General features: G+C 33.5%; 2 protein-coding genes across 8 annotated transcripts; both read right to left on the reverse strand.

Moving 5' to 3' along the window:
- Positions 1-380: 380 nt before the first annotated feature.
- Positions 381-3,433, reverse strand: LOC113495343. 2 transcript variants are annotated; one of them, XM_026874029.1, is made up of 5 exons: positions 3,099-3,433; positions 2,258-2,336; positions 1,752-1,778; positions 1,198-1,329; positions 381-580 (listed from the first exon to the last, which is right to left on the reverse strand). In XM_026874029.1, exons 1-5 carry the CDS (start codon positions 3,192-3,194, stop codon positions 414-416), a joined length of 501 nt encoding a protein of 166 aa, XP_026729830.1. In that variant the 5' UTR covers positions 3,195-3,433; the 3' UTR covers positions 381-413. The 2 variants fall into 2 exon arrangements, with proteins under 2 accessions (XP_026729830.1, XP_026729831.1); XM_026874030.1 differs by lacking the exon at positions 3,099-3,433 and adding an exon at positions 2,681-2,791.
- A 1,031-nt stretch (positions 3,434-4,464) lies between these two features.
- On the reverse strand, positions 4,465-12,032 carry LOC113495342. Of its 6 annotated transcripts, XR_003400709.1 has the most exons (6): positions 11,399-12,032; positions 9,786-9,968; positions 7,073-7,154; positions 6,524-6,745; positions 5,534-5,666; positions 4,465-4,682 (listed from the first exon to the last, which is right to left on the reverse strand). XR_003400709.1 is itself a non-coding variant. In XM_026874028.1 (5 exons), exons 2-5 carry the CDS (start codon positions 9,885-9,887, stop codon positions 4,558-4,560), a joined length of 531 nt encoding a protein of 176 aa, XP_026729829.1. In that variant the 5' UTR covers positions 9,888-9,968; positions 11,892-12,032; the 3' UTR covers positions 4,465-4,557. The 6 variants fall into 6 exon arrangements, 5 of the variants coding, with proteins under 5 accessions (XP_026729829.1, XP_026729828.1, XP_026729827.1 ...); XM_026874028.1 differs by lacking the exon at positions 5,534-5,666 and having other exon boundaries at positions 11,892-12,032; XM_026874027.1 differs by lacking the exon at positions 5,534-5,666 and having other exon boundaries at positions 11,719-12,032.
- Between the last annotated feature and the right edge of the window lie 12,289 nt (positions 12,033-24,321).

Below are 24,321 nucleotides of genomic sequence, written 5' to 3' on the forward strand. Positions count from 1 at the left end.
TTAACTAAGCATCATTCTTGAAAGCCGTTCGGTATCGGGTTGCAGATTCTTTTCCATTTTTAGGAGGATTCTATTCGACTCATATGTAGACAATCATTTACAAAGAATATATCATCATTCCCCTGCCCTTATCCTAATTATTATTAGGGGTCAGCGCAACATGTCTTCTACTTCCATACCTTACTATCTGATGTCATCTCACAAGAAATACTCTTTGCAGCCATATCGTCTTTCACACAATCCATCCAACGTTTCTTTGGTCGTCCTCTTCCCCTATATCCATCCACATCCATACTCAACACCTTCCTCACCGCATGACTCTCATTCCTCCGCATAACATGCCTTACAAAGAATATATCAAATAAAAAAAACACTTATAAATCTTCTCTTATAATTTGAAAGAACTTTCTGCTCTAAAAGTCTACATTGATGTTGTAATAGAATTTGACTTTGAAGTTCTTGAAGTCTATGTAGTACACAGAGTCATCGCTTGCTTCCGGCCTCGGTGCAGGCGTCGTCGTCGTCGTTGTTGTTGTTCTGATTTTGATGCGTCGATTTGTTTTGCGGTACCATTGTTGCGCTGGAACGGATTAAAGGAGATTTTTAACATTTGCCCTCTCGGTCTCATGAACAATTTAGTTGAGTTCGGTAATATTGTAAGTGGACGTCAATTTAGATTGGGAATAAGGGGGGACATTAAAAAACATTTTGTTTTATTACAAAAAGCTACTTTTAAATAACAATTTGCTTCGGTAATTTACTTGTGCTCTTGCAGCGCAACGACGTCTTACGAAGCAAGGAAAATCCAAAATAATTATGGAAATTTCAGAAACCTTGGCCCAATTTTCTTAGATTGGGAACTACAAAAGTGCTGACTCAGAGGTCTCATGGACCTCCGAACTCACCATGAATGTTAATATTATTGCCCTTAGGTTATTTTCCATTTTTCGAAACGAGTTCGTTTTTTCTCTTTCTTGGATAGCTACTGCATTTTGCCATTTGATTCTTTTCAGTGATTTGGTTATCAGGTTAGGTCAATTTTATGGTGAAACAAGAGACTGTGATAAAACTTTCGCAAATTGCAGTTAAAACTGAAAAGGTGACCATTGTATAGCATTCAGAGCCAGCTGTACTTATGTGGTCTGCAATAAAGAATATTCTATCTATCTATCTAGTATTTTATGAAAAGCGTCATACCTCTTTCCAGATAATTCTTATTCGATGGCGGGAGTTTCACCCTGTACAAGTCCTGATACCGTGACTTTGGTTCCGGTAATATTGGTATAATTATGTAACCTGATCGTTCAGTGGTCGGTGGTGTGGTTGAGCCTGGAAAATAATACTCATATTGTATTATAAGACCATCATCATCAGTTTTTAAACAACCAACAGACGGACACTCCTCCTTTAAAAACTCAAATCTGGGGAAGTATTACAACTTTTGCGAGTAATACTATTGCAATTGTGTAAGGGAGTATTTGCTTTGGTGTGCCGTCTTGTTCGCACAACCGCAGTTTTACTTAAGGTGTCGATATACCCCTGTTCTACGCCCCTTCAAGCAGGTTTCGACCTGTTAGCCCAGAATGACATCAGTATATCTGGCTGGTAGTGAGCCAGACCTTCTTTTAAACCAATGGGTGATGGACTTGCTTCATATATTGATTTTTTATTAAAAGCTAATAATAGAGAGATTGTGTGTCCAAACACATGTACTCCCTGGTTCGTAAAAATGGTTTTAAAAAATATCGTACTTTTGTGCTGTTTCATTGGCGAATGACCTGAAAGTGCACGAAAAATTAGTGTGAGTATAGAAGTAGTGTGATTATATAGAGGGTCATTTATACAACAGTGCATTAAATTTTTAAGATAAATTAGTCACACACGAATTCGCTTTTTAGCCGAAAACAAGAGAATGTTTAGGGTGGTCAAGTGCAATAAGTTTTATTTGAAACATGCTTCTACTTTGCTGTGTCATGTACCAAACATCATCTGCTATCACCTCGTTTGATTTGTAGTGCGTTTTTTAGGTTCCATAAGTGCTAAAATCTTAATTGAAGACATGATAGTGGTAGGCCCTTTGATAAAACAATCGAATATTGAACCAATGGCCAGTAACTATGTCCAGCTTAGTCTTTTTCTATATCTAGGTGAAACTGAATTATTTCCATTATAATCACGACAAAGAGTTTGGAAATGTAAAAAAATATATAATTTCCAAAGTGATTTTATTAGGGTGCAATACTAATAAAAAGGGTACCTGTACGTTTTAATCGTTTTTGATCAATGCGCTTCGGGACTTGAGATTTTATCATATTCCAGGTAGTCTGAAATGCATCCTGAAAAAAACAGTGAACAAATTGATGTTAATATATTTATAGAAACTTTTGTGATTATTCATACTAAAACGATACAACGGTTTTTGACGCTCGATCATGAGAATTATATTAATCATGATTAAGAGCTACAGTCGGGTCCAAAAATAATCGAGCTTTACCGATAAAATAAACATAAGTAAACCGTTGTATCATTAAAGACATCAAGACTAGATTATTTGGAATACTAAATATTTTTTAATCTGCTATTCAAAAGCCATTTAATATCTCGATATAATTATTGAAAATAATAAGCAATTATTAATTATTTTTAAGTAAGTTAATAACTACACTTGTGAAGTACATACCTACACATTTAGTGCCAAACCTACAGCTGTGTAATAAGATACAACTTAGAGAATGTGAAGATAACATTAAATATGTGTCATAGTTTTAAGACAACATTTTACATAAAAGTACGAGCAAAAATACATTAACATTCTGTGACCATTTTAGAAGAAATATACACAATATACGTGCGAAAGATTTAAGTGAAAACATTAAATAATTTTGAAAGACCAACTTACAGAAAAACAATAAAAATGGCAAAGGATTACAATAAAATTAACGTTTTATTTGGATGAACTACAATAAAAAAAAGCATTTTATCGATAACCTTAAAAATATAATTTTGTACGACGTAAAAAAACAAAAAGAAATACAAATATATCTAGAACTGAATTTGGCTTCAAATTTTAATTGATTTCATTTTATTTTTACACTCACCTCTCCCTCCCATGGTATGGGATAAACACTTATAACATCACAAAAACATTTAGTAACGGATAAAATTATGATTATACAGACACAAAACTGCAACATATTATTCAATTCACGAACGCCTGATGGAATCAACAGTTGCACGTGTGTCCAAACCTTATAATGGCCGGAAAAATATTGAAACAGACGTTATATAATGAAGTCCACTCAGATTTACTGTCAACATGATATTGTTAATATAGTAAACATTCAAATTATTCCCACGGTTTTCAGACTTTCTTTTTGTGTATTTTGTGAGTTTTGAGATAAGTAAAAATACGAAATGCACCTTTGTGGCGGTTTCTAACTTGAATTGACTTTTAGCAAATATAAATAAAAATAATAAAAAAAAATCCTGAATGTAAAGAGAAAAATAAACAAAATCATAAATTGGTTCATTCATTTGGCAGCTATGATGACAGCTACTGATAGACACACACACATGTCAAACTTATACTATCCCATTGTTTTGTATCGAGGATTCAAAAACACATTATGGTTGAACATTGAAAGGTGTAATTACTAAAATTTTCTGCAAATCTTTGAAGCAAATCTTTTTTATTCGGTGTTGTTTTGCTGTTGTTTAAATTGACCCTTTAAATTCTTAGATTAATGATAGAAGTTGAATTACTGTATTTTAAATAAAATAACATCTAAAAGGCTAAACTAAATTAACTAATAAACAACGAAATACTAAAAGAAAGAATTACAAAAAGCATTTCATGGCGTTACCAGATTAAAAACCCCGAATTCCTGAAAACCTGATCAATAGTAAAATAGTAACCATCTGTCAAAGCTATAAAGAGCTGTGGTTAATTTAATTTATTAATAATATTACCCACATTTAGAATATTAATGTTTGTGTTGCGTACAGACTCCGGACAAGCATTCATTTATCAGAATTTCAGAAATTATGGGTAAGCTAAATTAATTCTAACATAGTCAAACTTTAATGGCACCAGATTTTATATGGCCACATAAGTTTCATAATTAATAACAATAAATTAAATTAGCCTAAATGTTAATTAAACGTTACTTGAATTCACAAAAAGAAACATAGACTCAACCTCCGTGCACATTGACAGTCGGATTTCGCAAGTCTACTTTAGAGATAAATCTAAGTCACGTACTTGTCAAAAAGAACAATCTATAAGGATTTTTGCAATAAAATAAAGCACAACTTTTGAAGGATTTGAAGTAAGTTCCAATTAAGTTTTGTAGAAATGTAAGTGACATTTGGATCAAAATATTAAACTGCACCACGCAACGCCCAACGACAGTCATTTAAGGAGAGCGATGGAACAAATTACATTTTGTCGCTTAGTGTCAATATGTTACTTGGTACACGTTAAACTGTATGATATTTTGTTGTCTTTGCCTTTTTCAATGTCATTTTGTACATGGAGGTTGTTCAATGTTCAAACCCTTATTGCAAAACCATCATAGTAGCGAAACTTTCGTCGTCGTATCTTGTAATGGGTTTAGTCCTTCCTTTTTTATCTCTTGTTACTTCATCAGGCGGTTCTATGAATATAACTACAGGCGCTGGATCTGAAATAAAAATGACCCTATTACATGGACTCGGAACTTTTAAATGTTTGCCTACATATGACCGGCTCTATATACATATTATTATGTGTCTTGGTAGTTTGGATACTAAAAATAGTATACTGAGAGTGAATAGGTTATAAAAATCAAATTACGTTTTTGGGAGTAGCATAGAAATAAAAGAGTGTATTTAATTGTTTGGATTTCAGTGAGACTTGCATTAACATGGGAAAGTTCAAAATATTTTAGAAAACTATCAATTCGATAATTGTCTGAAGGTCAATTAATTTTGATCGACGTTCAGAAAATGTATCAAAGGTCACGAGTAATTCCCTTATGCAAATAAACGGCAATCTTCTTAGCGCATGCAAACAAATATGGATGAAAAGTTTTATGCAACTTTATACCCAAAGCTTAGTGTTGCGGAGAGGAACTTCAGACTTTGTTCCCGGAGGAATCGTATATTTTTCCGGTATAAAAGGTTGACTCTACCAACAGTGGTCACAAAGAATCAAATTGTGCAATGCTTAGAACACATTGTAGCAAAAGTAAAATATTTATTTAATAACTTGTAGTCGTTAAGGGATTGCATTATTTTTACATATGCTTATGAATAATACTGGTAAAATTTTAACTCAGATGTAGCATGATGAACAGATCAGGTAGAGACAGAGAGAGGTAATCATGCAGTTTAATCCTAAAATATAACAAGCAGTGGAACCTAGACTTTATTTGGCAAGTGCAACAAAGCCATAGTGCGATTCAAACAAAACAAAAAAACACGGTGAAACACGTCAAACGGGGTGAAACAGCGCCATCTATCACCACGCTAGTACAAACTAAAGTCGTAGTACCTTCAGTTGCGTCAAGGGGGTTGAGCCTTGAACCTTGAGTTCATCTGTACTTACTTATTTTAATATTTATAAAAAATAAAACGGTTTTTATAAATATTTCTATTTAGTTTCACCGGTGGCACTGTCTCAGTGTCTGTAATCAAGATTTTAGGCCATATTAAAACTTATTTTCATCCATGAGAGATGAATATTGCATACCTACACAAAATTTGTGACAACGCAACTATTAAAACGGCTTTACTCACGCAATATTATTGGAGATATTTGACTAGTTTTGAATAGTACCGAAGTCCTTAATTATGAGCTCATTTCTTATTTATTTCTATTTCAACGGAGACATCGGCTGGGAATCGCGTCCAACTAAGGACTTGGCACTCTTGAATCAATCCAAAGCGGCGCTTTCGTCCTGGAATGTGACATGGTCAGCTCAGCGCGCACACTGCACATTTGTATAATTGGTGCCTGATGCTTGTATCACAGCAACACGCCCATCTGACGACACGTTATTTTGATCGAGATGCACTTCAGCTCGCTGCTTTCAGAGCAGCTGATCGTTGCGTGACTCCATCACGTCATGAGCTCATGATTAAGGACATTATTCAGTTTCGAAACTAGTCGAGCATCTCCTATTATATATCACGACAGTAATTTCGTTGCATGTATAAGTAATTTTTGCCAAGGTACTAAAACTATTGCAATATTAGGGTCACATTGAGTTATATTAATGGACCACAGATTGTGGTCATATGGCGTCGTATTTTGACTTGTATCTGTATTCACAAGTATTTTAAATAAAACTTAATATTTAACTAATTAATAACTTCATGTTTCTTGACTTCTTCGTTTATGATCGGTTCGTAAGCCAAACCCACTGAGTGGGACGTGCCGCGGGTTCGATCCCCGCGTAGGACGGCATTTGTGTGATGAAACCCCCCGCGATACAAGGTTTTAATTCCTTAGTACGGGAATCATTTTAAAAAAGGAACTTACTGGCAACTTTTTTTCGTTTGGCAAAATGAGCTTTCTGCATTTCCCTCCAGTCATCGAGATTCTTATACTTTGGTGCAGGTAGCACCGGTAATGTCAATTTGTTACCAAAGTATGTTGTTGAACGAAAATAGGAAGGCGGCGTGGCGCCAGGATTCCCGAATATACTTCTTTCGTCTTCAGGAGGTAGAGAACCTATTTCATAAGACGGAGTTGATTTCAGTCCTGAAAGGAGAAGAAAGGATGCTCAAGATTTAGAGGAAATTAAAACGTTCTTTTTGGAAGACGTTTGATTCAACAGCCATACTGTTTCTTAGTTGTGCAATTTCGTTGGAATTTGTTCGTAGAAAGACCTTCGTTTATACTTAGGTTTTAGCGTGTTTGAAAAATGTTCAGATGCAGAGCCAAGAAAGTCAGTGGTATATAAGTTACTACTGCAATATCCACTTCGTTTTTAGGCAAATGTTACCATTACCTTTCTAGCCTAGAAAACTGTGAATGTAAAAGCTTCTAACCTTGTATATAGGATATCGAACAAAAATGGCAACTTACTTCCTCCAGGACCAAGGCGCTTTAGTCTGACTGGTTTCTTGATGGCGTCTGTTATAGATGTCCAAGCATTACTGAACGCGTTCTGAAAGTATATTTATCTAACTGATTATACACCTGGTTATGGACTTCAAATGAAAATAATTCGAAATATCGAAAATAAATTGATAAATAAGTTTGAAAATATAATTTTGCGGAGATATGCCCAAATTTTAACTATTATTAGACGATTTATCTGCCCCACTTCATTTTTGTCTTTCTTAATTAAGTAAAGAATGAAATAGGTTATTTTTTCATATTTAGCTTAAAACTTATACGTATTTTTTTGATAAAGCATTTGAAGTACAACAATTTCAAAACAATCCTCAATTTGACTTCGTCCTTCACAGGGGCCTAGGCATACCAACCGTGTGGAACAAAAATAATCAAGCGTGGGATAATTAGGGGACAATAGGTGTCAAACGTCCCATATAACGTAATATTTTGAGAAATCTATCATGATTATTTTGCGTGTTTATATTTGGCTAGCCATTGTGTCTTGTTTGTCTTTAATAAAAACACGAAGTCACTTTAGAAGACATTCATTGAGGAATCAAAATAGGTGTATTGTGCAAAGATTATAAGCATCTGAAATTAAAAATACTTTATTTCGCTGGGAAGATGGCTATGCCTGAAGATCTACCCCATCTATGGCAATAGCTACTATAAATTCTATCAGAAGTGATACCATTATGGAAGCAACACAGGGCACAGTGTTTTTGGCTTCCCGTTTTCAAAAAGGCATCAGTCATGTGTGCCAAGAAATTTCCCAATTAAATATAAAATTAAGAACACGGTATGGTAAAAATTTTCAACCCTCACACAGAATTCATACAAAATAAACTAAATTGAAATTGTAAATCTGTTTGGGAGTTATCATGCCACAGACAGACATCAAACTTATAACACCTCTCTTTTTGGATATGGGTTAAAAAAAACGAAGGTTCGAATCAACTCAAATGGTTTCATTTCACATTTGACCAAGGTTCTTGTATAGAGATTTAATCAAAGTTACAACATTACAACACAAAATGTCTTTGTTCCGTACTGGCACAAGCAGATATTTTCAACAACAAAGTTTGTTGCTTTTATAAACCATTAGGACACGTGCTCTCGGAGTATTGTGTATTAATAATATTTCAATGAACAATATTATGTTATTAAAATGTATTACAATAACATGGTAGGTGTAACTGCTTGCCTTTCCTCATAATCTTAAAATGTCGTAAGAAGTGAGTAATCTCTTACGCCACTTGTAGATTTCATAACTTAAAGTACTGATTTTAATTAAATGTTTTTCAAAAACATTAATATAATGCTAATCCTACTAATATTATAAATGCAACAGTTTCTATCCATACGATGTTTGTTCTTCTTTTACCCAAAACCATGATTTAGACGAAACTTGGTACACGGATAACTTTAATCCCGATTTCATGTTCCCGTGGGATCATTTTCTATTTATAGCGGGTGAGTCCGCGTGCTACAGCTAGTTTATCAATAGCATAGCATATGAGTCTCGATCATCTGGGGTCTACTTCGAGTTTTTATAATTGGACTCCTTTTTAAGAGTTTTAGTATACTTTAACGAACATCAAATTAAATTAAATTAAAACTTTAGTAATGTAAATCATGAAATGTTAATAAGCTACGAAAACTAATTACTTAATTAAGTACTACTGTCAACTCAGTTAACTATGTAAGCAAGCGATCATTCATTAATATCCCATAGAATAATTAAATGTATACTTACAGTTTTCAAGCCTTGATGTCATGTGGTAGTAATGATGAAAAATGACTGTTACGTGGACCTTCTTACAGACCTGAACCAAGAAGTCTTTTATGAAGAGGTTTCAATCGTTTGCCATCCTTAATGTACTGCCAAATCACACATTAGTAAAACAAAATCGATACCTAAATATAGGGTTAAATTCACGCTGAAATTAAAATTTCTTCAGTCATAATTGCCTTTTAACTAAAATGTTGCATTATGTTTTACAATGCAACAGTTTAGTGAGGTTAGTAGATAATGTATCTGGAATTTGAAAGAAAGAAAGAAAGAAAGAAAATAACTTTTATTACGTGCTTGTGACCCAGAAATACATAAGGACGAATTGTACAAAATTGAGACATTAAGGTAAGAATTAATTATATGAATATGAAACTTTGTTATTTTGAATGACAAAAGACATGAATGAGTGTTTAGTAATTAAATGCTAGTATTTTAATTAAAAAACAATCCGCTTAATTAATATTTGATTAGAAAACAACAAAAAGTTTTGTTTATGAGAAATAGTTTTAATTGAGAAACAAGAAAAATGAGCAATGTAAAATTTAATTAGCTTGTAGACCCTAAAAATACGTGGTAAATAAAACTACTAAGTGTTTTCTTACAAATCATGAAAACTTAATTGATTAAAATTAATTATTTTTAACTATGTAAATGTTTTTGTTAAATAAAATAATCGTATACATTATTTTACTAAATAAAAAAAAAGTCATGCAAAAAATATTTCTCTTATATTTTAACCAGTAATATACGCGTCAATAAAATAAATAAACAAATAAATAATTTGTTTATTGTTTCAAGTCAGTACAAGCAAAGCAGGATTAATTACAGCCCAATGAAGTTAATAAATAATTATTAATGACAAAATAAAAATCAAAAGCGACTCACTGCAACCTCAGTAGGCAGATTGTTCATAAACTCAGCGAATGTTCCATAACTTTTGTCCACAAAACACACTAATATCAAAAATATAGCTAGAAAAGACCTCATTTCACTAATTAACACCCATACACTTATTTATTTTCTTGCGTTCTCGATCCGAGAATGATGCTATGCGAATTTCAACCTTTACTATTTGAAGAGAAAGTTATTTTTTACATGATTCGATCGGTCAAAATCACTTGGAAGTTTGAAGTTGAGTGCCACGAGTTTGTTTTGAGACGTCTGACCATGGAATCGAGGGGTACAAAGTGTCGCATGTAGATCTTACTCATTGTCATTATAAAATGACTTCAGTCATACATTGTGTCCGACGTGCGTTGGTACAAATATTATTTCTGTACGATCATTTTTAGACATAACCGTTCCGGTCTTTGGCGTCTTTGTAACTGATGATCTTCCAAAATGATGAATCTTGGAATAAATGATCTTTTACCTCCTTATTTTTAGTCAATTTACAGCTCTTATCTTTAATTATATAAGTATTTAACCGATTTCATTTTACTAATTTTGTCTTTTCCTAAAGGAATTCTCAGTTTTTTGGACAGAACTTAGCTACTTTTTTTAGTAAGTCATAGTTAGGATTTCGTTTGATTTTGCCAATAAATGGTGAATTTAAGAGATATATAAGCAAATTATACTCTATTATAAATGTTTTAGCCGCTCTACTAGAACTTTTTACAAATCTGAACCAAATTAAAAAAAAAGCCGATAAAAACTGTAGCGGCTCTACAAAGCAAACCATAACAACAACGCACTTTCCTCGAAGCCAGGAGGGGAATAAATATCGCATATTTTGATACACTCCATTCTCTCTTGGATTCGACACGGGAAAATCCAGGGATCTGCCAAAACTCTTTGACGTCATACTGACATGGAATCAGAATTTATTGCAGATATACAAAGAAACGTTATAACGAAAATATTTTTTGATATTGACTCACATAATAAAAGGGTTGGGATAAACAAATCACTTAGATGAAATTAGCTGAGTGTGATAAAACAGGGTCTCTATTTTTTATCGGACACTTTAATTAAACAAAAACACAGGTTAAAAAATAGAATGTAAAGATGACCTTTAACACTGAGAACAATAAGGAAAGATATGTTGTACTTTCACCGACTGAAAACATCCTGACTCTACATTGTAGAGTCGCGGATCTCAGTAGCAGGATCAACGTGTCTCTAGCAGGACCTAATAGGCCCTGATAGTAAGCGAATATAGATTCACGATTATCTCAAACATCCAATGTGAAGGATATGATTTCCTGGATTTGGAGAATGGATAATTTTGAAAGAACTGCCGTACCGTTGGCATATATAGGAAAAAATATCATTAAATTACTTCCCCAGTAGAACATAACTTTGGAAAATTTCTGACCTTTGATCCCTCGATTCCAATTGAGACGCGGACATCGCAAATTTAAATAGATCAAAGTATCCACACACGCTATAATTTTTTTTTCTTATTTTTAATTTTTGTTAAAACCTTCAATAAATATAGAACCTTTATGCACAGTGGTAAGCAAAAAGGTAATATTTTAAAATGATTTATTTACTACCGGTCACGTGGTCACAGTAATTTGTTTCCCAATCAGTAATGTAGCGGAAAATATTGCCTTACACTTAATTAATTTTCGACTCGTGTTATTAAAACTGTTGAGCCATTGGTGCCTGACTTAATTGGCATTTTTATTTACTACGGAATGTCGGTCGTGTGATATCTGTGGAAAAATGAGGCTGGAATAAGTAATATTGTTTTAAGTATTTTTGTTGTACCAAAGAGAACGAAATTCAGAAATTGTGGCTTATTTCTATGTGGAAGAGAATATCTTGAATTTTATTTTTATATCAACTAATTCTTAAAACTCCATAACCTTACTCAATAAAGTGTAGGTAAACCAAATCAGGTAAAAAGGTTAAATCATTCAATGGCGCAAGCAACTTGTAAACTACAACGCTACAACCATAAAACTGAACGAAAAAAAAAACAATAAAATAAAGAATTCCAATTTCAAATAATAAATCGTTATCAAATCTATCGCTTCAATTCACTTTCACAATTCGAAAATCACGTTCACAAACACTTCCTGATAAAAAAAGAAAAAATATTTTGAAATAAACAGTTGTTTTATAATAAAACTGTGTTCAACGGATTCTAGTTGTGATCGTTTGAATGCTGAACTACTACTGGTCGTAAAAAAGAGCGATTTACTTCTTTTTTTACAACAACCTTTGTCTATGGATTGTATCGATAACATAATAATGTGTATTAGAAATAAATATTATGGTGTGTGATTAATACTCTGTGTTAGCGAGAGATGTCGGAGAAAAGAGATCGTTAAGTGCACGTTGTTTAAATAAAGTAGCATTCGTTGTGTATTTTCCTTTACTGTCATAATAATGTTTTTGATCAAGGAGCTATCAAGAAAGGTAAATAACTTTTCGTGCTGCAAATATCGTGTAAGTAGTTCCGTTTTAATTCTGGTAAGCTGAAAATTTACGAGCATCTTATATAGTATAAAAAAATTGGTTTGTGTTTGTGCATAATTAGGTACTTAAATCTTGATTGGATTGAATTCCTTAATATGGTAGGTATATGTTTGAATAAAAAAATCCTCTATCACCAAAGAATATTCTCGAAGATTACATTGTAATGCTTATACTTCTGATGCAATATCACGAGTGACTTGATAATATTATTGTATCTGTGCGATCTGACCTCATGACCCACAGTCTATTAGGCCGCGGCAAAAGAGTTGCCATGACAAAAAATAAATTAGTTTATTATTTGCGCTAGCAATTTCAAGAGACAGATTTGTTGGCCCACTTGGCACTTGTATGAAGATCGACCATACTTATTTTAACTGAGTACTACGGATAATCCGACAAGATTATAAGGTACTCGAACAAGATGTGTTATGATTTCTTTGTTTTAAAATGTCAACTCACGTTAAGTCTATATATAATGAGACAATTATCATTATTCTAAAGTAATAATTTATATCATAATACGAGCCTTAGTATTACCAGAACTAAACCTTAACAAATAACAAATATCGACCTTATAGGATAGGGATAGAGTTCAAATTGAGTTAGAGGCTCGTTTATTTATCAATGCTCTACGTCACGTACGTTTAAACTAAACTCGAATAGTTCAAAAAACAAATGAAAGCTATTATATCGGGTTCTAAAATGAACAAAACAATAATAATTCTGGAACTTTTGCATTTAATAACCTGTTTAGCACGCTGCGTGACAAAAATGTATAACCTGCCAAGACTTTTGTCACGCTGTAAAGACAAAGTGTTTCTCGTACAAGATCTGACATAATTTAGGACGCATAATATGTTTAGTCGTAAGTGCATGTTAGTGCTGCGCTATGACTGTAATTTGTTGGAACTGGTTTAGATTTATGAGATTTGGAGATGGGGATACTAACGTTAGGCTTGATAATCTAGACCGAATGTATGAATATTATTCGTATCTATTTAATACATTATAAAATAGAAAAGAATAGATTTCTCTCAGATACCCTTTGGGTGGATAGGACTTAAAGAAATATAGAGGAAGAGTGTAAATAATAGGTGTATTATTTCACTACATACATTATATTTTCATGTTGTATACGTATTTACTTCCTCATGTTATGATAAAGTAAACTTCGGACTACACGGATAGCCAAGTAGTTGAGGTCATCACGCCAATACCACTGTGCGCGTGGTGTCGCGGGTTTGATCCCCGCGCAGGACAAGCGTTTGTGTGATCCAAAAATGCTTGTTCTGAGTCTGGGTGTCTTTGTGCATGTGAATTGTATGTTTGTGAAACCCCCCGCGATACAACTAAAACATAGGCTTCAAATATTTATTTTAATTCTGTGACTCCAACCACTCCATTCAAACTAAAACACAGAACAAGTAGAGACCTAGTTTTATATAAATCCGTGTGGTGGCGTGTTTGGTCCTGAGAGCGTGACACAGCGGTTCTGAAGTCGGTAAGTCGGAGTGTCGCCGACACCACTTGAGGTAGGGTTTCCGCTGACTCACCTAGCCTGAGGCACACCAAGTGACTAGTAGAAAAGTCCTTTTTTATATATTTTTATGTGTATTGCGCGTGGCTCTGGCTTGTTGGTTGAAGTGAGTATTTTTTAGTTTGCAGCTTAGGAGAAAAATTTACTTTACAATAACAAGACATCTCTTGATTTTTTTAAACAATTTAAAGCTTTTAAACCGAAACATCGACTAGATTGAATAATGACATAAGGAGTTAGGTAGAAATAGCCTAAAAGAACAAATCTGTTGGGTGACAAACTAAATTATAGGTCCACCTTCCAGCTTTAAATTTCTTGGTTGCCACTAACAAATTTACGACTTGCTTAATCTCGGCATTCAATTTTATTTTTATACATCATCAGATGCGGCCAGCGTTGCCTCAGTGATAGGAATAAGTTTTTCCTTTTTGGGTACGGATACGTTTAAATATATGTAATATTCCCCAAAAATGAATGCACAACTTAGTTACCACCCAAAACCTACACAAACAAACAAATAAACACGATGACTCAGTCAGCACGTTATTCAGCAGAAAACACAACCAAACAAAACACAATAACTCAAATAAGAACGTCATTAAAAAAAGGTTTGCCGCCCACTGCACTCCTAACTCAGCAACTCGCCCTTAACTACTCAGGAGGTGACTTTCATTTCTGAAGCGCCCTACCAAAGTGAAAAGGCGATATTTCCACAACGAATGAATGAAGAACCCGAGGTAAACCTGCGGTTATACTGTGGTTATACTCAACCAAATATACGTTTGTGAAAGAAAATTGTGAACAAGTTTTTGTCGAGCTCCTACGGTGAAATACGGGTTTTATTTCGAAAAGAAAACTAGTTTAAAAGAAAATAATGTTTGATACCTACTCGAGGGAATCGAAGTTCTTTTTGTGAAATGTTCAGTTATAAAAGTTATTTGGATTTGAGTTAAAGAAATGAATATTACTAGCAAGCTCCACTTACTTTTAGAAACATCTTGGTATGGCTAACGACGTGGTTTTAGAAGAATTTAGCTCAATTATTTATAAATACAATATTGTGTTACTAAAAGTTTACTTACATGTTTGTTCAAGTGATACGGTCTTGTCCAACGAGACGAATGATGAATTTTAATAGGAGTTAAATTCTGAACTGCCTAAGTATTTTTCTATTAACTTTCCCCAATCAAAAAATCACCTTCTACTCGAACAGTCCAATCTATAAAACAAATAACAACTACAGCAGACAATATTAAAACTAAACAAAACTTACTCCATAAATAAATTCTCAATAATTATCAATCGGTAGAGGGCGTCACTCGCGATACCAATTACGTTCTAAACTTGGACTTGGTCCGTACAACAACATGGGAACGCTTTTAGACTACTGAATATTTTAACAGTTCCCCCCTTTGGTATGGCGAGGTAACATTGTGAATTTACTCTGGTTTATACCCAGTTATGCTTAGGTCAAGTTATTGCGAAGTTAATAAATGTTTATTCGGGTTTTATGAAAAAAATATGTAAGTATTTTATGGATAATTTCGATGTTGGGAAAAAATGTTTGTGATGGTTTGTATAAAACAGATGAAAAACAAAAAATTGGATATTTTTGCATAGTCTAAAAAATTACTTAAATTGTTACTGCTTAAAGTGACCCCATAAAATTTCCAAGCAAAAATACGTTCACATTTATTAATAGCAAATAAATGAATTTCCACAAAAACAGAATTAAAAAATCTAATTTAAACTTCAGATTACAAAAAAGCCATTTCTTAAGGAGAGGTCTAAAAACATCAATTACTGTAAGTGCCTCCTTCGGGCCAAGACTAAACTGGAAGCTTTATAAATTATTTTTCCATAGATCCAATTAATTACATTTGGCTTTCAATATTCCAGAATTAATTGCAGGCTATTTTAAATGCCAGAATCTTCTAATTAAATGTAAGAGCGAGATGGGGATAGAGTGAACGAGAGGGGAAGTACGTCAAAGACACCTGTCACTGATTTATTTGTTTGAAAGAATCTGGATTTTGAAGGAAAAACCGAGAGGCGAGTGCTTGTACAGACTTGGGATAACGATTAATCTTCATGCTTAGGTAAAAATAAGATGTATTTGTTTTGTTTTCGATGGGATAGGTAAGTGACGTGGTGAAATTAATGGATTGCCTGAATGAACCGTGGGCGGAGTTTAAGCTAACGTTCAGACTAAGATTAATAATGATTGCTATCACTTCTGGTTTGCATGATATTATCGAGTTGGTTACAAAAATTTATATTTTTCAGACGAAAAATGTAGAAACGTATATTTTCAAATTGTAGTGTCTTTGCAGAGCTGCAGCAGATTTGGATGAGCGAAATAGAAAGCAAGAAAGAAAGAAAAAGTGTTTTATTGCGAACTTGAACGCATACATAACACAAAAGACTAATATAACATAAAAAAAAGATATAACAAAAAAGAAAAAAATATATGACTATAAAAAACAAACATGTACACAATATAATAGCAGCATCTAACTGAAAATTTGCTAGTATCAATACCACTTATTCAAAGTTTATACGTGTATTTATTTCAACACTGACAAACGTAAAAATAGTGCTCAAGCACGGCCACCTAATAAATGAATTTACCAATCTTAGCTTATTGTTTGTTGTTTAAGCAGGGATAACAATACTTTGTCTGTGAACATTTTAACTGTCTAATGGAAGGACTGACGGAAGTCCCTTAGTAATAGGGAATTATCTTTTGGGCCCGGAACTATAAAAACAGAGTAAACTTCATTTCAGGTTACAATATTTAGAGTAGTACAAGACTCGAAAAATTTCAGAAAGCCAGCGTCAAGACCAATGAATGCTTCATACTTCTTTTAAACCTTAGCCCAGCCTAGGTACATTTACATACTGCTATTATTAAACTTTTCAATTTCCATTGAAGCTGCCAAGCACTTCATTATGAGCACCTCAAATAAATCACGATAAATAGCCTTCGCAACCCTCGAAGAAAAAGAAAGTATGTTAATTCATCAAGTGTGAGCGAACACTTAGGAAGGGGGGTATAATTCAGGGGTTGACAGTATCTTTTGACATGTCAGAGGGATACACAAGGGATACTAGGGTCGCATTAAATAACGCGATCCTATCGATTATTTTTATCACGCCTTTTTATATAATACTGTGGAGTGTTTCCTGAATATAAATGGTTTGATTAAAGTGAATACTCTTGTGTTGATGTTTAGAAAGATCTTGTTCGGTTTTGTGTAGTGTACTCAATGTCGGCAGGCTGTTTCGTTATCTGGCAGCCTGGTACACTGGGTATTCTAAGATAGAGCAGCTAATCATTTTTTATGGCTGATAGTTGAGTAGACAGGCACATCAAATAAATAAATACTTGTGTCGCAAGGTGTTGCCCAATCGTTCAAGTGCCATGCACAAAAACACTCAGACTCAGGACAAGCATTCGTGCATCATACAAAATAATGTTTGTCGTCGGTTTGGCGTCAACCTCCTCACTCTGACCTCAACCATTATGTATATTTATCATAATAGATAAATAGTGTATTTAAATTTAAAGATAGTTTAGCTATATGAAAGCTAATACACCACTCCATCTTCTCCAACAAGGCATTAGTATTTTTCATAATACATTCTCATAAAACATGGCATGGCCCTCATTCTACCATTTTCTAATACAGTATTACTATGTTCCATAACGATTTCCAATAAAAAACACCAATAACTATACCAAAACCATAAAGTATCACCAAAACCCAATTAAACAAGTAGCCAGCCCCATTATCATGATTATCTAATCAGGAAAGTGTCACGACGATAAACCAACTGCCCTTAGCTATAACTTCATTAATAATCAAAATCTGCCAATGACAATGACCCTCCTAAAAGAACCATCGGTATTTTGTGAAGGGTCAATTTAATTTGGTCTTTCCCAAATTAAGTAGAAGAAATAATCCAGGATTGCTCGTAAAGCAAACAGCTGATGAGTAATGGTAAGGATAGTAATTTGGAAGTAAAATGGCGGTTTACGATATGTAGGTGGGATGTTAATCTTGATACTTGCTTTAGGCGAAATGCTGAATTTCTTTGAATGATTGACAAGTAGAAGCTTCAATTTGGTAGTGGTCACTGAAATAAGGATACCTTTGGAAAAAAAACAGTCAAGTCAGAAAATACAGACAATACAGACAGGCGAACTCGCGACAATATCTTCAAAAAATATCCGGCAAAATGTATGACTTCTAACCATCTATTTTCTAATGTTGTTTTTTATAAAGGTAGACAAGACAAAAAGCGCAGACTTAGTGAGTACTGGCTTGTTTAATATTTGATCACAGTTCACGAGGTACAGCCTTGTGACATACAGACAAACAGCAGAACAAGTGACTCAGTAATATTGTACCGTTTTTGCTCTTTTGCTACAGAACCCTGAAAACTTGTAACGTTTTCGTTGTAATTACCTACGTGTAATTAACGCGTAGCTAATTCGGAGTTAAGATAACAGCGTATAACAGGCGCAGATGTGCGTCAATCTTGGCTCGGAGATAACTGGATTACCGAGCCACGTCCAAGTGATTGACAGCCTAGTGGGGCCACTAAAAATGCGATTTTTATTTTTTTGCAACAATATCGGAGTAGGTGCGTCAATCGAAATGTCGTACTTTGGAGTTTTTTTTTTTTTTTTGATCATAGCTTGGTTGTGGACATAATTTTTAACGTTGCATTATTTTAATATGGTAATGTATTGAAAAATGATATTAACCCATCCAAGGATGTGTAAAAGGTTCTCTGTAAAAGATCGGTCATAGCGATAAAACCGCCTATTATGGCGCCATGTAATTAGTTATAATTTTCAAATTCTCTATAAATGGCGTTAACAATGAAGAATATTTCATCTTAAGAGCTATATAAACATAGCATAGGCTGCATGTAAAAATAGCGTCATAGCAACTTGCAATAGAATATAAAAATTTGAAACAGATGATTTTCTATTAATCAAGCTTTAACTTACAAAATATTTGACATTTGAACGAACAACATTGAAAATTTGAACAAAAGTGTTAGTAACTCCTTCTTTATATTAATGACAAGTGAAATCCCATTTAATTCACTTCGCATTTATCGCTGCTCTTATAGCCGCACATGAGAAAGGATTTCTGCATGTACCTATCGCTGATCAAGCTTGATTGCGCATTACCATGTCAAGCACACGGCTAATGTCTGCTCGTTATCGACCCCTCTATTTGATACACAGATACATACTGTATAACAGCACTAGTGTATATCAATACTGGTCTTATGACGGACCATTCGATAATTGAAATTCTGAAATCGAATTATACGGAAGTATTAAAAAATATTGATGAGTGTAAGGTTTTAATGCATTTGTTTATATTTTGATTTGAAACCAGAACTACATACGTTGTTAACTGTAAATTTATTTTTACGGGATCACTGTAGCATAATTATTAAACAATCTGATTTAAATAATGTTTTTCCCATTTTTTTTTCATCTGAGGTAAACTTCAAAGGGTGTTAGAGGATAAGGTCCATATATCAAATAATGGTTGACTTTTCACAGCCCTGCCAATTTTACAGTCATAAAATAATTGCAACTTTTCAAACAATTCCGCTTTCAATTTAAATTAATACACGTCGTTAATCGCATTAAATATCATATGATTAGTTACAACAATGAAAGGTAACTAACTAAACAGCAGAATCCTATTGATACAGGTTCACAACAAAAGGATTTTAATGGAAACAAAATCATTGGCGAATTACTAACAGTTCCATTGACATTCTAAAGCTAATTAATTGCAGCTCGTTAACTATATATCACGGGATTGTCACGCACACACACACACATACATGCCTACACAAGTAAAACTTGTATGTGTGAGTATTGACGTGCATTTGATTAATGAGCCATGACGTCGTGTGACTGAATGCTGAAACAAACTTGTGAAATTATTTTAATGCACTTTAGAGTATTGTAATAGGTAGTGAATTTGTTGACATGTTTTTAGAGTGTTGTTTTAAATGAATCTGTTTTCTGACGTCATGAGCCTCAACTTGTTAAGTTGACTCTGCTATGAGAATGATTTTTGTTTAATGCTTCGACAATGCATGTAATACTTCACATGAGTCTACTAAAGGCCAACGATTGCATCTTGAAGGTACGTTAAAACTAACAGTTTCTTAGAAATATTTCAAAATAACATATATATTTATAGAAAAAATGGTCAATAATCAAATTTATATTATTGCCACTTGGTTCAGCGACAGCAGAAATACATCATCTGTGAAAATTTTAACTGCCTAGCTATCACGAGCCTAGTGACAGGCAAACCGAAGGAAGGTAAATATAGCCAATACTTTGTACCTAAATGTGTCTTCTTTTACCCTTCGATACGGAACCTTAAGGCCGATAAAATAGGCTGTATTTAGTTTCCTTACAGTTACTAATCTAATATTAACTTCAATTACTTTCGAGAAAAGGTTTTAAGTAAATACGTTTCCTCACATTGTTTCCTTTACAGAGCTAAATCAATTAGTTGATTAAGTCTGTCTGTACAATATTGTTTGGATAAAGAGAAAGAAGTAACTTCGAATTAGCTTTTACCCATGCTGTACCTGTTTTAACGTTTTGTATCGGGTTGTGTAAGACCTTCTTTTCTTATCGACTTTTTACCTGTCTGTTATGATTATTACGCTATAGTAGGCAGTGAGATTGATGGCTGCACGGATGACCGAGTGGTATAGGTCACAACAATGTCGTGGGTTCCAACCTCGCGTAGGACATAAATTTGTGTGATTCGCGAAAGACAAAGTTTGTTGTAAGGTTAGGTTTCTTCGAGCATATGACGCAAATGCTTGTAAAAAATGTGCGCCAACTGCGATTGAATTCTCTTTCTTTCTTTTTTTTAATACATACTTTTACTTTTTATTAATAATAAAAAAAAGTAAATAACAACATGTAATTATAAAAAACCAGTCAAGCCAGACTCGCGCAGGATTGTTTCTGTACCATTATCCACCATATTCACCATGTTATTTTTAGTATTCTAGCTATCAGGCTTCCCGAACACAGCAGCCTGATAAGAGACAGAAGATCAGACAGTAGAGTCCTGTCGTCACAAAACCCGTTTTACCTATTAATTCCCATTGAATTCAAAACACGATTGAGAAATGAATTCAAGCTCCAAGGTTTAACCAGTAAGATATTCACGTAATGCGCCTCTATAAATTATTATCCAGTATCTGTTTATAAATTTACTTAGCTTAAAAGCTTATCGGGAAAATTTAAGTATTAGTATTCGAGGGTAGTTCCATCCCTCGCTGTTTGGTTCGGTCGCGATAATATTTGTTTAATTTAAAGGATATGTGAGATTAACGGGGAGAAACCCTTTTGATGACGGGAATATGTTTAGCTTGGATATGTTTTTAAGGTTTTCAGTGTGTTTTTAGAAGTAATTTTTATTAGATTGCAAAGAAGAGAAGGTTCCCAATTTGTGTCTATCTGGTTTTTTTTTATTTAACTATTTTATTAGATAACTGTCATGGTCCCATAAAAAATATCAAGATTGGCTCAGCAGTTTTTATTTGAAGTCGGTTGTATGTATACTTTATTTGTTAAAAAACTGTCATGATAATCTGTTATGATTACCATACCTAATAGTAGATAACATGTAGTAAATATATATATTTTCTACCTTATGTTGAACTGATTTTGAATTCTATTTATTGGAATTATATTTGGGCTTTGTAAATTGACAAAGGTTTTATTCAAATTGGGTTATGATTAAGTTCAATTTACATTTATGTGTGGTTAACGTACCTATTACTATGCTGACGATACCTGTGTGCTAACACCAACGCGATGACAAAACAGGCAAATACCAGTGTAGCAAAATATAGAACAGCCCATTTTGAACCCCGCTTTCAATCTGTATACATCTATTTTCTTTGGCTTATTTAACGCAACTATTAGAGTAGCGAGTTCGTCTCGCATTTTTTCACTCCTACACACATTCACAGTATTATACGCTTCCGTAATAGTTGACAATTTGTACCAATTAATGTTCAGGTGGGCCATGAGTTCTATAGTACAGGCTTAAACTTAGTTTAGACTCTGGATCTCCCACAAATTGTTGTCAATTCCTTGTCGATATGATTTGAAACACAATATTATGTAATTTGTGGTAGTAGGTAGTTTGATTTATACGTGTTAAAAAGTAAGGATAGATAGACGATTTATATTTAAACCACCCACTCAACATAAAACAGGTAAACCCCCGATAAATCCAACAAACTGAATACAAATAACACTTAACAATTTTAAACTCCTAACTTAAAACAGAATACCCATGGGCGTAATTAAAAACCAACTTCAATGCAGGCCCAACATTGATACGAATTAATCCCTGGTACCTAAACAAACACAAGTTTGGTAGCGAAAGTTATGTACGGTAAGGTCCAGCTGCTAAAATAACATGTCATGTGTTTTTGTTTGTCTAAATGTTGGATATTGGCCCTTAGAGACATGTTTGTTTAAGATGGGATGGCGTGGGATAAAGGAAAAGCTTATATTCGATCCGTTGATAATTTGATCCTATGGAGTCTGGTGGTATTATAAGTGATGGTTACAAATTTACATATATTATACCACATAATGAAAATTATATTAATAAAACGTCATGTCTGATGTATTCATTATTATTTTTATTTCTCCTCAGATGTTATTAGGTTATGAAAATGAGACACCGGTACGTGCAATGTAGAGCATCATTTTACTTCCACAATGACAGCAGTCCTGTTTTAAGAGATCATGACAGATAGATACCGGATGCTTATAAAATAATAACTACCGGGTCTGTTCCTTGATTTTTTCGTAGTCATATTCTGTACCTATTAGGGGTTTTTATAAAGCATTTACCATAGTAGAAACAGTTCCTCTCAGAACCTTATATTAAAAAAAAACCAAAAATGAACACTGCATCCAACCACAGACTTTAAAACAGAATTCTGCAAGAATTACCTCAGCAGTCAATACCAGCACAATTCAAATTCAACGTCCAAAAATAAACACAAAAGCCTTGATTAACAAGAACAAACTACTTCGGTTTAATAAATTTCAGATTCAACGGAGAATCGAATGGTTCCTCTGGCGTTGGGAGGACATTTGTCAACATTCTAACAATACTTTGAACAGGGGAATGCTTTCAAACGATATTGCTTTATTTATGGACTCCCTGAATAGACTAATAAATTTCAAGATGGTTTAAATTTTATAGGTCGTTCGTGTATGGTTTTATTGAGTGTTAAAGTCGATTTGGGGATATTTTTGTCATTTGTTTAGTTTTTTGATGAAGGTGGGGCAGTTTTTTAGAACTGTTTACGTTGTTAGGTTGTAATGCACCAATACCCTTTTACAAGTTTAATCTGTTTGTTCAATTTTAATTGCATGTCAAGAGTTACTTAAACGCTTTTTTGTTTGGTAACTAATTTAAAGTACTCACTCTATTTTCACGTTTTCTTTCTAAATTAGCTTCATTAATAGCTTTTTGACCTTTTCATAAATTTGAAAAACGGAAATTTCCTAGTGAATATTTTTAATAAATAAACTCTAATACTAATGTAGAGATGCATATTATAGAGACGAGAATCCATTGAACCTCCTTCTACTCAACTCTGTTCTTCCTGTACCAAAATTGTTCCTAATTATTCAATTATCTCAGAAAATATGACTGTACCAAGAAACGATAGCGGGGAAGCACAATACATAATTATACAGTATGCAAATGCTTTTGTCTTTTGAGCACAAGTACAGTGGGAAGCGGTTGCGGCTAACTTGTTAGAGCAGACTTCAAGTTAACTGCATAAGTTCAATAATTAAGTCTTTGTCACGTTTCATGTAACGTTTATGTGTAACGTGGTTTTTATAATGCCCTTTTAAGGTACTTACACCACTACATTTTTCACATCTGTGAAAATTCAAAATTCTTCACATTTCAGAAATGTGTAGAAACGTTCGTTGAATACCGAAAATCCCTTCTTTTGAGTGTCACACATATCTAAAAAAAAATGAAAAAAAAAAACTGGAAAATTCAACGTCGTGGTAGCTTAAGTTCAAACCTGCAATCACTTCGTTTGAAGACAATTTATCTTGGGCTCATACTTAAAATAATGTGTACACGTATTCATTAATATCGGCGAGACGGAAAGATTTTGGTGATTCATATTTGTTTAAGTATTTAAAAAAAATCAAATTAATTGTCCGCAGCATACTTAACCAAACATTGGTTAAGTATTTTTGTCATTTTTTATTATACTACTACATCATGCTTTCGAGTTTTAAAATTATATAATCCGACATTTTGTGTATTTGTTTGTTTTTCCATTTATAACCGATTTTAGACAAATGCAGTACCTATAGAAAAA

Source organism: Trichoplusia ni, chromosome 6, assembly GCF_003590095.1.
Source record: "Trichoplusia ni isolate ovarian cell line Hi5 chromosome 6, tn1, whole genome shotgun sequence".
NCBI classification, from domain to species: domain Eukaryota; kingdom Metazoa; phylum Arthropoda; class Insecta; order Lepidoptera; family Noctuidae; genus Trichoplusia; species Trichoplusia ni.

Coding starts and splice junctions, on each gene's coding strand:
- LOC113495342 (XM_026874028.1), bottom strand. CDS start 9,887: ATGAGGTCTTTTCTAGCTATATTTTTGATATTAGTGTGTTTTGTGGAC. Junction 7,155..9,785: donor ATCTGCCTACTGAGGTTGCA/GTGAGTCGCTTT, acceptor ATATACTTTCAG/AACGCGTTCAGTAATGCTTG. Junction 6,746..7,072: donor GCGCCTTGGTCCTGGAGGAA/GTAAGTTGCCAT, acceptor TTCTCCTTTCAG/GACTGAAATCAACTCCGTCT.
- LOC113495343 (XM_026874029.1), bottom strand. CDS start 3,194: ATGTTGCAGTTTTGTGTCTGTATAATCATAATTTTATCCGTTACTAAA. Junction 1,779..2,257: donor AAAACGATTAAAACGTACAG/GTACCCTTTTTA, acceptor GTGCACTTTCAG/GTCATTCGCCAATGAAACAG. Junction 581..1,197: donor TAAGAATTATCTGGAAAGAG/GTATGACGCTTT, acceptor AATCCGTTCCAG/CGCAACAATGGTACCGCAAA.